Genomic DNA, 12,892 nt, shown 5'->3' with positions numbered 1-12,892 from the left:
TACTAGAAATATTAGTAGTAGTAGTAGTTGTCGCAGTATTAGTAAGAGCATTCATTATTTCAACAAAAAAGCCTAATTTTGAGCGAAACGTTTAAATACAGTTAATCCATGAGGCTTTTATTTTGAAAGGGTGGGACTGGGTGGGGGAAGGAGGGGGAGAGGAGACATAATCATCATGTTTGACACAAACAGGTTATTAAATGACAGGCTTCATCACAAGCATTTCAGTTAGGATTCATTCTGTGGGGCTTTTATTTTAGAGCTCTGGGTGAACACAGACGGCTACAGGATTTATTTCCTGATTCAACAACGGCAGGAAGCCAGTGATGACAGGGGGAGCAACTCAACGCTGATAGGCTATCGCGCCACAGCGTCACGCGATTATTTCGCAGAAGTTGAAAAATTTCAACTCGCGCGTTGGCGATTTTGCGGCGTCCAACGCAAAAACGCATCCAACGCGCGCCAGTCTCATCGCGTCTGTGCATAGACTTTGTATGTAATCTCGACGCGCGTCAAAAAATCAACGCGACCGGTGTGAACACAGCATAAACTGCGCAATACACACCCATTATAAAGTCAGAAAAGGGCTAAAAAATCATAAAAGTTACATTGCTGCAGTTCAAAAAGTTTAAAAGATATCAAAAAGCTGAATCATGTTGGCAATAGTTGAGAGTTTTCTCAACATTTTTAAGTTGAAATGGTGTCTGTAGCTGAAAGTATGAGGAAGTTGAAGGATTTGAAAGTTGAAGAAGTTTAAGAGGATTTGTAAATATTCTCCATAGACATCCCATTCAAAAATAAAGTTGCTAAAAGCTTAATAATTCAAAAAGTTTAAAGGTTAGAAATAGAAAAAGTCATAGCAGAGATGAGCTGAAGGAGCTGAACATTTTGATAGTATTCCAACAATAAAGAAACAGGATAACAATAGTTGGAATGCTTAACAGCATTCCAACAATAAAGAAACAGGATAACAATAGTTGGAATGCTTAACAGCATTCCAACAATAAAGAAACAGGATTACAATAGTTGGAATGCTTAACAGCATTCCAACAATTAGCATCTTTCAGTCTGCGCAGTAGGAGCACATAAACCACCCGTTCTATGTGAGCACGCGTTGAAGCCAAGCTGCGGTGCGTCAGGCTGCACACTGCCCGATCCTCTGTCCTGCTCACCGTCCGTATCGGCTCCTCATCTACAGTCCGCTGACCATGTCAACATAGAAGATGGACCGCGTATCGCTGTGAGCCAGACCCCTTGCTCGTCTAAGCAGAGTTAAGTAGGATATCGGCCTGGACGCGGAGGGGCTCACAATGATGTCCTCTTACTACCACCCTGCCAAGGACGCAGACATGGCGGCCCTGACGGAGCCGCTGTGCCTGGAGAGAGGTAACATTAACGGAGCCTCTCGTTCAGGTTTTCAGTAACATCACCTGTTTAACCTCGCGGATGTAGAGGCGGAACTTTGTCTAAAATGAAGCTAATGATGGGAAAATAACGGCGTTGTCCTAATTTGAATATGTGTCGCCTAATAAGCTGACATTAGTGAAGCCTCATGTCGCAGTTCGTTGAACGCGTCAAACGTTTAAAAGGGCCATTATAAAGGGCTATAACTCGTGCACGTTTCTTTCTTGTAGTAAACGTGGAATCCATTGGGACTGCCATTTAATTAAAGGCATAATTTATGATTAAACATGCTTGTCTTGTACATTTATTATCTGTACATCGAATAACGGAGGACGTATTATCACACGTGCCTCCGACAATATGCATCTCATCATTTCACTGATCTGAGCTTGGCTGGGTCTGAAATGTCGAGTTGTCACCGTGCCTTAAAAAAAACAACGAAACCGTGCAGCGCGCGCGAATATGGTGAGTACGTCGCGTGGACGCAGCAAGCCTGTTTGAGGTGCGGTCGAGTCTTCGCCCTCATTGTTCGTTTGAATGGAGGAGCGAACTGCGTTCTGATGTAAAGCAGCACACTGTTTATTTGATTCCTATTTCTTGAGTCTATATAACCTCACAGCGCGGCCGACAGGAGATATAGGTGTGGTCGCGTGCCTGAGTAATAACCACGCAATAAACTCACGAGGAGTGTTCTATAATAATAATAATAATACATTTTATTTATATAGCGCTTTTCATGACACTCAAAGACACTTTACATTGAAATCATCACATATATAAACAATTCACTAAAAACAAAGTACACAATAATAGTCACACATTAAAAGCAGTTTTGAACAGGTGAGTTTTGATTTGGGATTTGAAAGTGGAAAGGTCAGTGTAATCTCGGATGTATTTGGGGAGAGAGTTCCAGAGGGAGGGTGCAGCTATGGAGAAGGCTCTGTCGCCCCATGTCCGGTGCTTGGTCCTGAGCGGAAGGGACAGGAGGTTGGCATCAGAGGAGCGGAGCCAGCGGGATGGAGTGTGGTGGTGAAGCAGGTCGGTGAGGTAGGAGGGGGCCTGATTGTGGAGGGCTTTGTGAGTGAGGAGAAGGATTTTGTATTGGATCCGTTGTGGGACGGGGAGCCAGTGGAGGTTCTGGAGAACAGGGGTGATGTGGTCACGGGAGCGGGTGTGGGTGAGCAGGCGAGCAGCAGAGTTCTGGATGTACTGGAGTTTATTTAGGATTTTGGATGATGTGCCGTAAAGAATACTGTTGCAGTAGTCAATTCTGGAGGTGATGAAGGCGTGGATCAGAGTTTCAGCAGCAGATGAGGAGAGTGATGGACGGAGACGGGCGATGTTTTTTTAAGTGGAAAAAGGCAGTTCTGGTGATTTGTTTGACGTGGTGTTCAAAGGAGAGGTTGCTGTCAAACATGACTGAGGTTGCGGATGTGTGGGGAGGGAGACAGAGTGGAGTTGTCGATGGTGAGGCTGAAGTTGTGACAGGTTTTAGTGAGGGATTTGGGACCGATGATGATCATGTCAGATTTATCACAGTTCAGTTTGAGGAAGTTGGTTTGCATCCATGATTTAATGTCAGTGAGGTGGCTCAGAAAGAAGCAGAGCTTATACTGTCAGAAGCGTTTCTTGAATGTCACATGGTTAGCAGCCTCCTCAAAGGATGCGAGGGTCCAAGGACAGAGGATGTATGTTGTACAAATGTAAAGCCCTCTGAGGCAAATTGTGATATTGGACGTGACAAATATAATGGAAATTGAATAACCTTGTATTTTTTGTTGTGCTTTATTGCCCATAGTATTCATAATTGCCACACAGTGGCCTACTGGCCTGTGGTTCCTGCTTAGCCCTGTTGATAATCCGTCCTTGTGTGAATGTGTGTGTGTGTGTGTGTGTGTGTGTGTGTGTGTGTGTGTTAGATGTGTGCAGGGTGATTGAGCTGCTGGACCGGCTGCAGCGGAGCGGTGAGCTGCCTCCTCCCAAACTGCAGGCCCTGCAGAGAGTCCTACAGAGCAAATTCTGTGCTGCCATCAGAGAGGTACAGCAAAGAGTTCTGGGAAGTCTGGCGCAAAAATAAGTATTTCCTCCCTGATGTATTGAACATTGTGTCAGCCTGCATCCAGCCACCACGGTTACTCCCCACAATGACTTCACATTTCAGCTTAGCCCCAAGGGGAGCGGCATGTTTGCGGGCAGCAATTTCTTTTGGGGCCCATTTGGGGCCGCGGACATCCATTGTTTCAGACAGTTCATAGATTGGTTCAATCAGAAAGAGTGTGATTTTGCTCTGTAGCTTTGCTTGAATTCAGTATATGATAACACAAGAGACAGAATTTCAGGGTCATAGTGAAATTTGACAACACAAATATGAACCTTTCTCAAATAAAGAGAGAGAAATAATTTTCCTGCTTGTGAAGGAAAGACGGATAAACTAGCTTTCATATCCTCATCACTCCCAAATCCTAATTCTTAAAGGGGCCGCACACAATGGATGGAGAATGGACCTGACAGTGTCAACTTTTGACTTGTTTACTTGTTTTATTATGAGCAGTATTGTAATTTGAAGGGGGAGACAACATACAAACCAGAACGCACACACATATGTAGCATGTTAGAGTTATAAATAACTTGTCCACGTGAGAAACAATAGTTTAATTTAATGACATCACCAAAATAAAAAAATGTAATTTTAAATTCTTTTTTTAAGGCCAATGATGCCAAATTATTTGGGGGGGGGGGGGGGGGGCTCATCTCACGCTCAGAAACAAACATCTCTTTAACTGCTTTCTCTGACTATTGGAATCCCCTCTCGACTCCACGTTTGTCTGGAAGACCCATATATCAAAGTAGTGAGAGTGAGACCTCTTGGTCTCAAATATATGGCTTGGTTTGTAAAAGCTTTTTTTTTGTCATGTCTGTAATATTGTCCAGTATATTTCACGTTAAAAGACTCATGTGTTGGTGTGACTCTCTGCTCTGCCCTGTTGCCCCTCAGGTTTATGAGCAGCTGTATGACACTCTAGACATTGTTGGAGGACCGGAGGTGCGAGCACAGGCAACTGCCAAGGTATGCAAACTAATAACTAAAGATGAAAGCACTAAAGCACAATATACATTGTACAAGAGACATTTGGGCCCTATTTTAATTGCACAAGCACAGCAACCAGCGCTAAGTGGTAGTTCATGGACTGAGTGGGCGTCTCCCAGCTCACCTGCTATTTTGGTCCAGGAGCACAAAGGGCAAAAGTGCTGGGTGCAGTGGAATATAGGTGATTAATAAATGTACTCTCATAGAGGTGTGTGTGGTTGTTCAGTAGCAGCCTGTTGTCATGTGGATGTGATTTAATGAAGGTAAACACAGTGGATGGTTGGAGGCTGCTGCCTTCAGATAGCTGCAGGGATTTAATGAGGTGAAGGAGGAACTTGTCAGAAAGCGTCCATGGATAACAAATACTGTAAGAATCACTCATTCATGCACACTGCTTTACTGGAGTTGCTGCTTAAACAGCAGCAAATGTTACTCTTTGATGCTCATTTGTTTAAGCTGTCTTAAAGCATGAATGTGTAATCATTGCTCTCGTGGATGCAGGGGATTCTGAACTAAACAGACTGTAACTTCGGAAGATTAACACTTGATTTGTGGAACTACTGAAGCATCATATTTACTTTCTGTCTGTTCCATTGGAAGCATGTTAGGAAGGGATCTGTTTATAGCCAGTATGAACAGGAGGAACCATTACAGCAGGCGAAACCTATTTCAATGTCCATATGGGCATGTGACTATTGTTTTAAGACAGACTTGAAAAATGTGAACTTAACCCTGAAGCACGATTACATTATTGTTACGCATTTGCTGCAAGTATTTAGTTGTTGACAAAAGTGGGAGCAGAGGGACTTTGTGCCAGAAACAGACGTTTGTCTGACGAACAACTCACTTTGCATTGCCTCATTTGAATGAACCTCTGTCCTGCATGTCCCTCTCCTCCACCCTGTGCACCAAAACACCACACAGAGGGGCAGTAGAAGGTCAGAAAAGTGCTGCTTGTGATGGTAGTTGTGCAGACACAAAAATACATTGTTGTGTTTTCACATTCTGTGATGTAACTGGACATTAAAGGAACAAAAACTCCTTTCTTTACCATTTTTATGTGAAATAGTCTGTTTTAATGCTGATCATCCTAAACAGGCCACAGTGGCAGCCTTTGCAGCCAGCGAGGGCCACGCCCACCCAAGGGTGGTGGAGCTGCCCAAGACAGAAGAGGGTCTGGGCTTCAACATCATGGGGGGCAAAGAGCAGAACTCCCCCATCTACATCTCCAGAGTGATCCCTGGGGGTGTGGCCGACCGCCAAGGAGGGCTGAAGAGAGGAGACCAGCTGCTGTCAGTCAACGGAGTGGTAAGAAGCTCAGGCCTGCTGTGAGCTAGACGCCCACTAAGAGGAGATACACACACTCAAGTTCAACAGACGTTTATTTTAATGACAGCTTTTATAAATAAACTCAAATAAAAATTCACTTCCAAATACTTGAGGGTCTACTCTAGATGTTGATAATTAGTGAAAAAGTATACAGCTGATATGCACTGTTTCCCCAACTCTTCTGATTCCAAGTTTCCATTCTGTTGGACGTGTAACCACAGCCAGCAGTAAATGACACTTCTGTGTCACTGCAGAAAGTGAGAGCTCGGCCACCAGAGGTCGCCAAACACCAGCTTCAGCTGAAGTGAGGCACCTATAGGGGCCAAAAATGGACTCTGACAGTGGTTTATACCTCATTGCACGTCTGCATACATGGATGTAATCACACATATTTGATGGTGTGGTCGGTCTGCATGCAGAGTCCGGTCTGTGTAGACCCTCGCTGAGAGTTTATATTGTTCACATGTTCTATGCGTGAGAAGGACGACAGCTTACACTTCACTGTGCAACCCTGTCATGTAAATAGGAAGCTAACAACTGCAGAGCCTGGCGAAAGGGAACATTATAAGATGTGCTTTCTTCTTTTAATACAAGTTCTGCTAGTTCTGTGCTGTTGGCAGCTGCACATAGAACAACTGACAATTAAAAAGCTATTTACTAATAAACCCCACCAGGATGGATATGAAATTTGACATGAGAGCGATAAGCAATAATAATTAAATGTGTCTTGTTGTATAACATATCCAACCATGTCAAGATGTATTGACGATTCCTGAAAAAGGGCAAAGGTAGCATTTGAAGGTCAGTTCACCCAAATGAACTTAAGAGACAAGAAAAAGCAGCGCCACATATACAAGACACTGTAAGAGTGTTAATAATCTACAAGTGTAAATGGGGCCACATATATAGAGGTCTGTATTTATGATAGCATCATTTCAGAATTGTCAGTTTGTCACACCAAAGGTCTGTTTTTGGTGATTTTGAATGTCCATCAAAAGATGTTTTCTCTTGGATACTCCAAAGACACACTTTGGACAAAACTTTAACTTACAGGCCTTCTAACAAACATTTGGAGCGCTGTGCTGTTTAGAAGTATGCTACAGCTAAGCTAAGTTCTCCTCTGTGGGGATACTGTGTTAATCACTATTAGGAACCATTGTAGTGACCAGGTTGCAATGGTGTCGAGCAGACATTTGGACCCTTATAGCATGTGGTCTGAGACTCTTGTGTGTCGGTGTCCATGCAGAGCGTTGAGGGGGAGCACCATGAGAAGGCCGTGGAGCTGCTGAAGGCCGCCCAGGGTTCGGTCAAGCTGGTGGTCCGCTATACCCCGAAGGTCCTGGAGGAAATGGAGGCTCGCTTTGAGAAGATGAGGAGTGCCCGAAGACGACAGCAGCACACCAGCTACTCGTGAGTCACCACTGTTGATATCACACTGTCAGCGTGTCCCAAATCAAATTACACATGCTCTTACTAAGCTTTCTTCCAATCACCTGCATTATGATCTGATCTCAATATGCAAATGAATGCGGGTAGCTGGCATATGTCTCTTATGTCAAGGAAAGCTGGGCAGAATGATCCAGAGGGGCCACTAAAAACCCATTCCCCTGGGACTAGGAACCTTTTAAGGAACTCATTGCATTTGACCGCAGGTACCAGGGTCTAAATTAAGTTCTGGGGATATTTCAACCCCCAAAAAGGTCCTGGTTGGAGTTAGTACATAAGAACTTAGGGGGTGGGGTTTGCAGGGCGGACCGTCGTTAATTGGTTGAACACAAACAGTGGCGCTGCTGCTTCAACTTGTGCATCACTTCATTCATAAACAAAGAAGTACTCTAGTTTTGATTTATGACCTTTTTAGGACTAGGGGAGAGCATTTCTCTTGTTTTTGAAATATTGAAAGTTGGGTTTGCTGTCGGCTTTCTGACTCATTTAAAAAAAAGCGCTGGGAGGGCAAGCAAGAGAGAGACAGTGAAGTGGAGTTTTTTTGATTGTTTTCACAGCGTTTTTTATACTAAAGCATGTAACCTTTATTACATTTTTCGCCATCTGACACAAAAAAAGATATGTTTTTGTGGCCATGTCGTAGTATAGTTTCTGGCATGCAGCATAATTCTCTGTCGCTCTTCCTGCAGATCTCTGGAGTCCAGGGGCTAGTTAATCCAATGCCTCCATCAACCTCCTCGTCTAACCCTCCTGACTGTTCTGTTCTAGCAGGAGGCAAGACCGTAGATGAGAAGCAAAAAACCAAAGTAGCCTACCGACACCTGTTACCTGAACTTATTCATGAAGCCAACGCTGCAGTTTAGGATATTTTCCGCTCCCTCTTTCCCTCTTTCTTAGAGAAATACAGAGTAAGCTTGTTGTCAGACCATGCCTGTAATTTCATCTCTCCAGTGTGAAATCATCCTCAGCATGCTATTAAATAAGGGCAACATATTCTCTGTAGTGTGTGGCTTAACCAGAACCTATGGTTTATATTCTCAAGTCGTTTTGATTTTGTATTGTCATGTAGTGCACTGCACTCCTCAGCAGTGTCCACTGTCTGCAGTTAGACCTCAGTAGCAGAGGAAGCATGTGGAAACATCTTCCCCACCATTTCTCCATCAGATGTCCCAGCTAGAGAACTAACCATTAGCAGTATGAAGAAGTACACTGGATTCAGTAGCTGGCAAGTGTCATCTCAGTCAAAGTTTTGAGAATAAAAAACAACAACATTAATTTGTGTATTCATTGATTTGCATAATTATTCATGAAATAAAGTCTGTGTTTATTCATTTTGGTCATCTTTCCTGCTACATGTGGGTTATGTTTTCAAGAAGTCAAATTCCTTGTTTTTGCAAACATACTTGCCAATAAACCGTTTCTGATTCCGATGCAGTAGAATAGTCGGCCTGGGCTGTATTGACCCATTATGGTAAACCAGGGGGCAAGAGGTAGACTTCCTCAAGGGTACCCAAAAGACGTGCAGGGCCGAGATCCTTCTTGTCGCACTGGCACTCTGTGGCACTCAGCGGCAGTCTGTGGCACTTCAGCGGCAAGAGTCAGCTGTGGCAGGCGAGCGGTACTAGTTCGGCACCCGTCAAGAAGCTGCGGAGCTGAGGGGGCGGAGACACATTTCCTGAGAACACACATTGTTGTTACAACAGGTCAGCTTCTGTAAATCAGTTTTATGATTTTAGTTGAGTCACCGGAGCCACCCGTTGTCTGTATGCATCCTTAGAGTAATTACGTTGTACTTTTTTGTTTCTCATTCATTTTATTTAAGTATGATTTTGCTGGTTTTGCAACAAAAGGGAACATAATACACTCTTTCCAAATTATTACTTTTATGGTCATTTACAACAATCGGCTAAAATAATGAAAATAAATCATCCGTTTTATTATCATTTAAAAGTATATATACATTTTTTTTTAATTTTTAATTAAAACCCATAAAATGTCCAATCCAAAAACACATGTCTGAAAATATCTTCACTCTTCCTCTGCTTATATGTATATGTATGTCAGTAGGTGCCGCAGGGTGCCAGAGAGTGCCAGAGGGTGCCAGAGAGTGCCGCAGGGTGCCAGAGGGTGCCGCCAGCCGTCAGAGGAGTGTGCCCCCCTGGTCCGTGTATGTTTTGATAGTCTGTTTTATGGTTCATTTGTTTTTTCTTTTGAAGAGCAACGCAAAGTAAAACAGGTAGTCCGGAAGTAAGAATATGTCAAAATAAAAGTGAAGGTAATAGAATGACCATATGCAAGAAAATGGTTCGTCTATGATGCAAGCACATACCAGGGTAACATTAGAAGAAAAACTAGAAAAAGCATTTCCTGCTGAAAATGTGTTGGAATGCTGAAAACTGAAATTAATCGCAAAAACATTGCTGAAAATAGATATCCAATTCAAAAACAAATTGCAAAAACCTTAATAATTCAAAGAGTTTAAAGATTACAAATATGAAAAGTCATATCACACCTCTCCTGAAAGAGCTGAACATTTTGATATTTAAACAGTTTCTGTGGCTTAAAAAAATTCATCAGTGGTGATATTTGTAGTACTAAGTATAAGTTTTAGTATAAGTATTATTCGTAGAAGTATTAGTAGCATTAGAATAAGTACTAGTAGTAGTGATATTTGTAGTCGTAGCAGAAGTTGTAGTTGTAGTAGAAGTATTATTAGAAGTAGAATTATTAGTAATTAGAAGAAGTAGTAGAAGACGTAGTATCAGTAGTCATAGTAACAGCTGTAGTATTGGTCGTAGTATTTAATATCACAGTAGTAGTAGTAATAGTTATGGCAGTAGAAGATGTAGCAGTAGTAGTAGTACTAGTAGCAGTCGTACCAATAGCTGTAGTAGTATTACTACTTTTAGTAGCATGAATAGCAGTAGTAGTAGTAGCAGTTGTCGTATAAGTAATAGTAGTAGTGGTAGTAATAGCAGTAGTGGTAGTAATAATATTGATGGTAGCAGTAGTAGCAGTAATAGTAGCAACAGCAAAAGTTATAGTCGAAGTAGTAATACTACATTAGCTGCAGCAGTAGTAGTTGTCGCAGTATTAGTAAGAGCATTCATTTTTTTAACAAAAAAGCCTAATTTTGAGCTTGTTTAAATACAGTTAATCCATGGGGCTTTTATTTTGAAAGGGTGGTGCTGGGTGGGGGATACCACACACACACACACACACCCACCCCATTTTAAAATAAAAGCTGCACACACATGGTTTGTTGCAGCTGTTACGTGTTGCATCTCGGCCAATCAGACATGAGTATTCTGATAAGTTTCCTGATTCGAGTGACATTTACACACACCGCGACACAAGAGGGAGAGACGAGGAAAGACATGGCAGAGCAGGACAATAGTCATGTAAGCTGTAAAAGATAAAACATTGGACAATCTCCAAATGAGAAAATTTGCCAGAGATATCAGAGCCTCTCTCTCTCTCTCTCTCTCTCTCTCTCTCTCACACAAATTCTTTCTTCTCTCACAAATTCTTTCTTCTCTCTCTCTCACAAATTCTTTCTTCTCTCTCTCTCACAAATTCTTTCTTCTCTCTCTCACTAATTCTTTCTTCTCTCTCTCTCACTAATTCTTTCTTCTCTGTCTATGTCTCTCTCTGATACAGTCATTCAGGTCTTAGAGACTTTTAGAGGACCCCCCCCACACACACACCCCATTTCAAAATAAAAGCCCCAGAGAGTGAATTCTAACTGAACTGCTTGTGATGAAGCCAGTCATTTAATAACCTCTGTTTATGTGTGTCAAACATTATGATTGTCTCCTCTCCCCCTCCCTCCCCCACCCAGCCCCACCCTTTCAAAATAAAAGCCCCATGGATTAACTGTATGTAAACATTAAGCTCAAAATTTGGCTTTTTTGTTGAAATAATGATACTAATACTGCGACAACTACTACTGCTGCTAATATTTCTAATATTACTACTACTGCTGCTACTACTTCTACTACAACTTTTGCTGTTGCTACTATTACTAGTGCTATTACTGCTACCATCAATATTATTACCACCACTACTGCTATTACTACCACTACTACGATTACTTATACTACAACTGCTACTACTGCTATTCATGCTACTACCAGTACTAATACTACTACAGTAGTACGACTGCTACTAGTACTACTACCACTGCTACTTCAAATACTGTCTTTACTTTTACTACTACTACTACTACTACTGCTACTACTACGACTACTGTTATATTAAATACTACGACCACTACTACAGCTATTACTACTACTACTGATACTAGGCTACTACTTCTTCTAAATACCAATACTTCTTCTAAATACTAATACTTCTACTGCTAATGATACTTCTACTACAACTACGACTTCTACTACAACTATTACAAATATCACTACTGCTACTACTACCACTTATTCTAATGCTACTAATACTTCTACTACTAATAATACTTCTACTTCAACTACAACTTCTACTGCTATTACTACAAATATCACTACTTCTGAAATTTGTTTAAGCTACAGAAATTGTTCAAATATCAAAATGTTCAGCTCTTTCAGGAGAGGGGTGCTTTGACTTTTCATATTTGTAATCTTTAAACTTTTTGAATTAAGCTTTTTGCAATTTTCTTTTGAATGGGATCTCTATGGAGAAAATCTTCAAATCCTGTTATACTTCTTCAACTTTCAAAGCCTTCTTCTTCCTCATACTTTCAGCTACAGACACCATAGTTAGACATTTCAACTAGAAGGTTTTTCAGCAGTGCAGTTTAAATGCTTTCGGGCTTCAACATTTTTCAGACAGATAGTCTCCCATTTCTTAATTTTCAGCAATTGTTTCATAATTAATTTCAGCTTTCAGCATTCCAATGCATTTTCAGCAGGAAATGCTTTTTCTAGTTTCATCTGATATTTGATGTTGATGGTTAATGGCTGGATCCAATCCGCCACCAGGCTCCGGGGGACGGGCAGGAGGGCGGTAGGCCGGGAGAGAGGGCTCTGGAGGAGGGATCTCGGGGGGATGACCGGACTGCCAGAGTTGCTCCCAGCCCAGGAACTCGGGGGGACGGCCCGACTGCCGAAGTTGCTCCGGGCACAGGACCTCGGGGGGACGGCCCAACTGCCGAAGTTGCTCAGGACCCGGGATCTTCGGGGGACCGGACTGGGGCGACTGAGGCTCGGACTGGGGCTCAGGGAAACAAGACTGGAGAGCCTGAGGCTCCGACAGGGGGTCAGGAGGACGGAACTCTAGAGGCGGGAAACAGGGCTCTAGAGGCTGGGGTGGGGGTCCGGCGGGAAACAGGGCTCTAGAGGCTAGGGGTCTGGCGGGAAACGGCTCTAGAGGCTGTGGATCCGACAGAGAACAGGTCTCTGACTCTCGGAGATGGGGCTCCGGGGAACAGGAGTCCATAGACTGGGGCTCAGGGGGATGGACTGATGACCCAGCGGGGTAAGGGGCTGGAGGTCGTTGCAGCACGGAGGCGGCAGTGGCAGCTGGGACTGGAGGTTGCTGTGGCTCGGAGACGGCGGCTGGAGATCACTGCGGTTCGGAGACGGCGGCTGATGGTCGCTGCGGCTCGGAGACGGCGGCCGGGTCCAGGAGAGG

The 12,892-nt window shown here is 43.1% G+C and overlaps 1 protein-coding gene across 1 annotated transcript; it reads left to right on the top strand.

The window, feature by feature from the left end:
* The first annotated feature begins 1,102 nt into the window (after nucleotides 1–1,102).
* On the top strand, nucleotides 1,103–8,496 carry lin7b (lin-7 homolog B (C. elegans)). Its single transcript, XM_079281971.1, has 6 exons — nucleotides 1,103–1,386; nucleotides 3,324–3,442; nucleotides 4,400–4,471; nucleotides 5,591–5,800; nucleotides 7,068–7,231; nucleotides 7,957–8,496. Exons 1-6 carry the CDS (start codon nucleotides 1,311–1,313, stop codon nucleotides 7,976–7,978), a joined length of 663 nt encoding a protein of 220 aa, XP_079138097.1. The 5' UTR covers nucleotides 1,103–1,310; the 3' UTR covers nucleotides 7,979–8,496.
* The last annotated feature ends 4,396 nt before the right edge of the window (nucleotides 8,497–12,892 follow it).

The sequence above is a fragment of the Melanostigma gelatinosum genome (genome assembly GCF_949748355.1).
Source record: "Melanostigma gelatinosum genome assembly, chromosome: 13".
Lineage (NCBI taxonomy): Eukaryota > Metazoa > Chordata > Actinopteri > Perciformes > Zoarcidae > Melanostigma > Melanostigma gelatinosum.
This window is presented reverse-complemented; position numbering and strand designations above follow the sequence as displayed.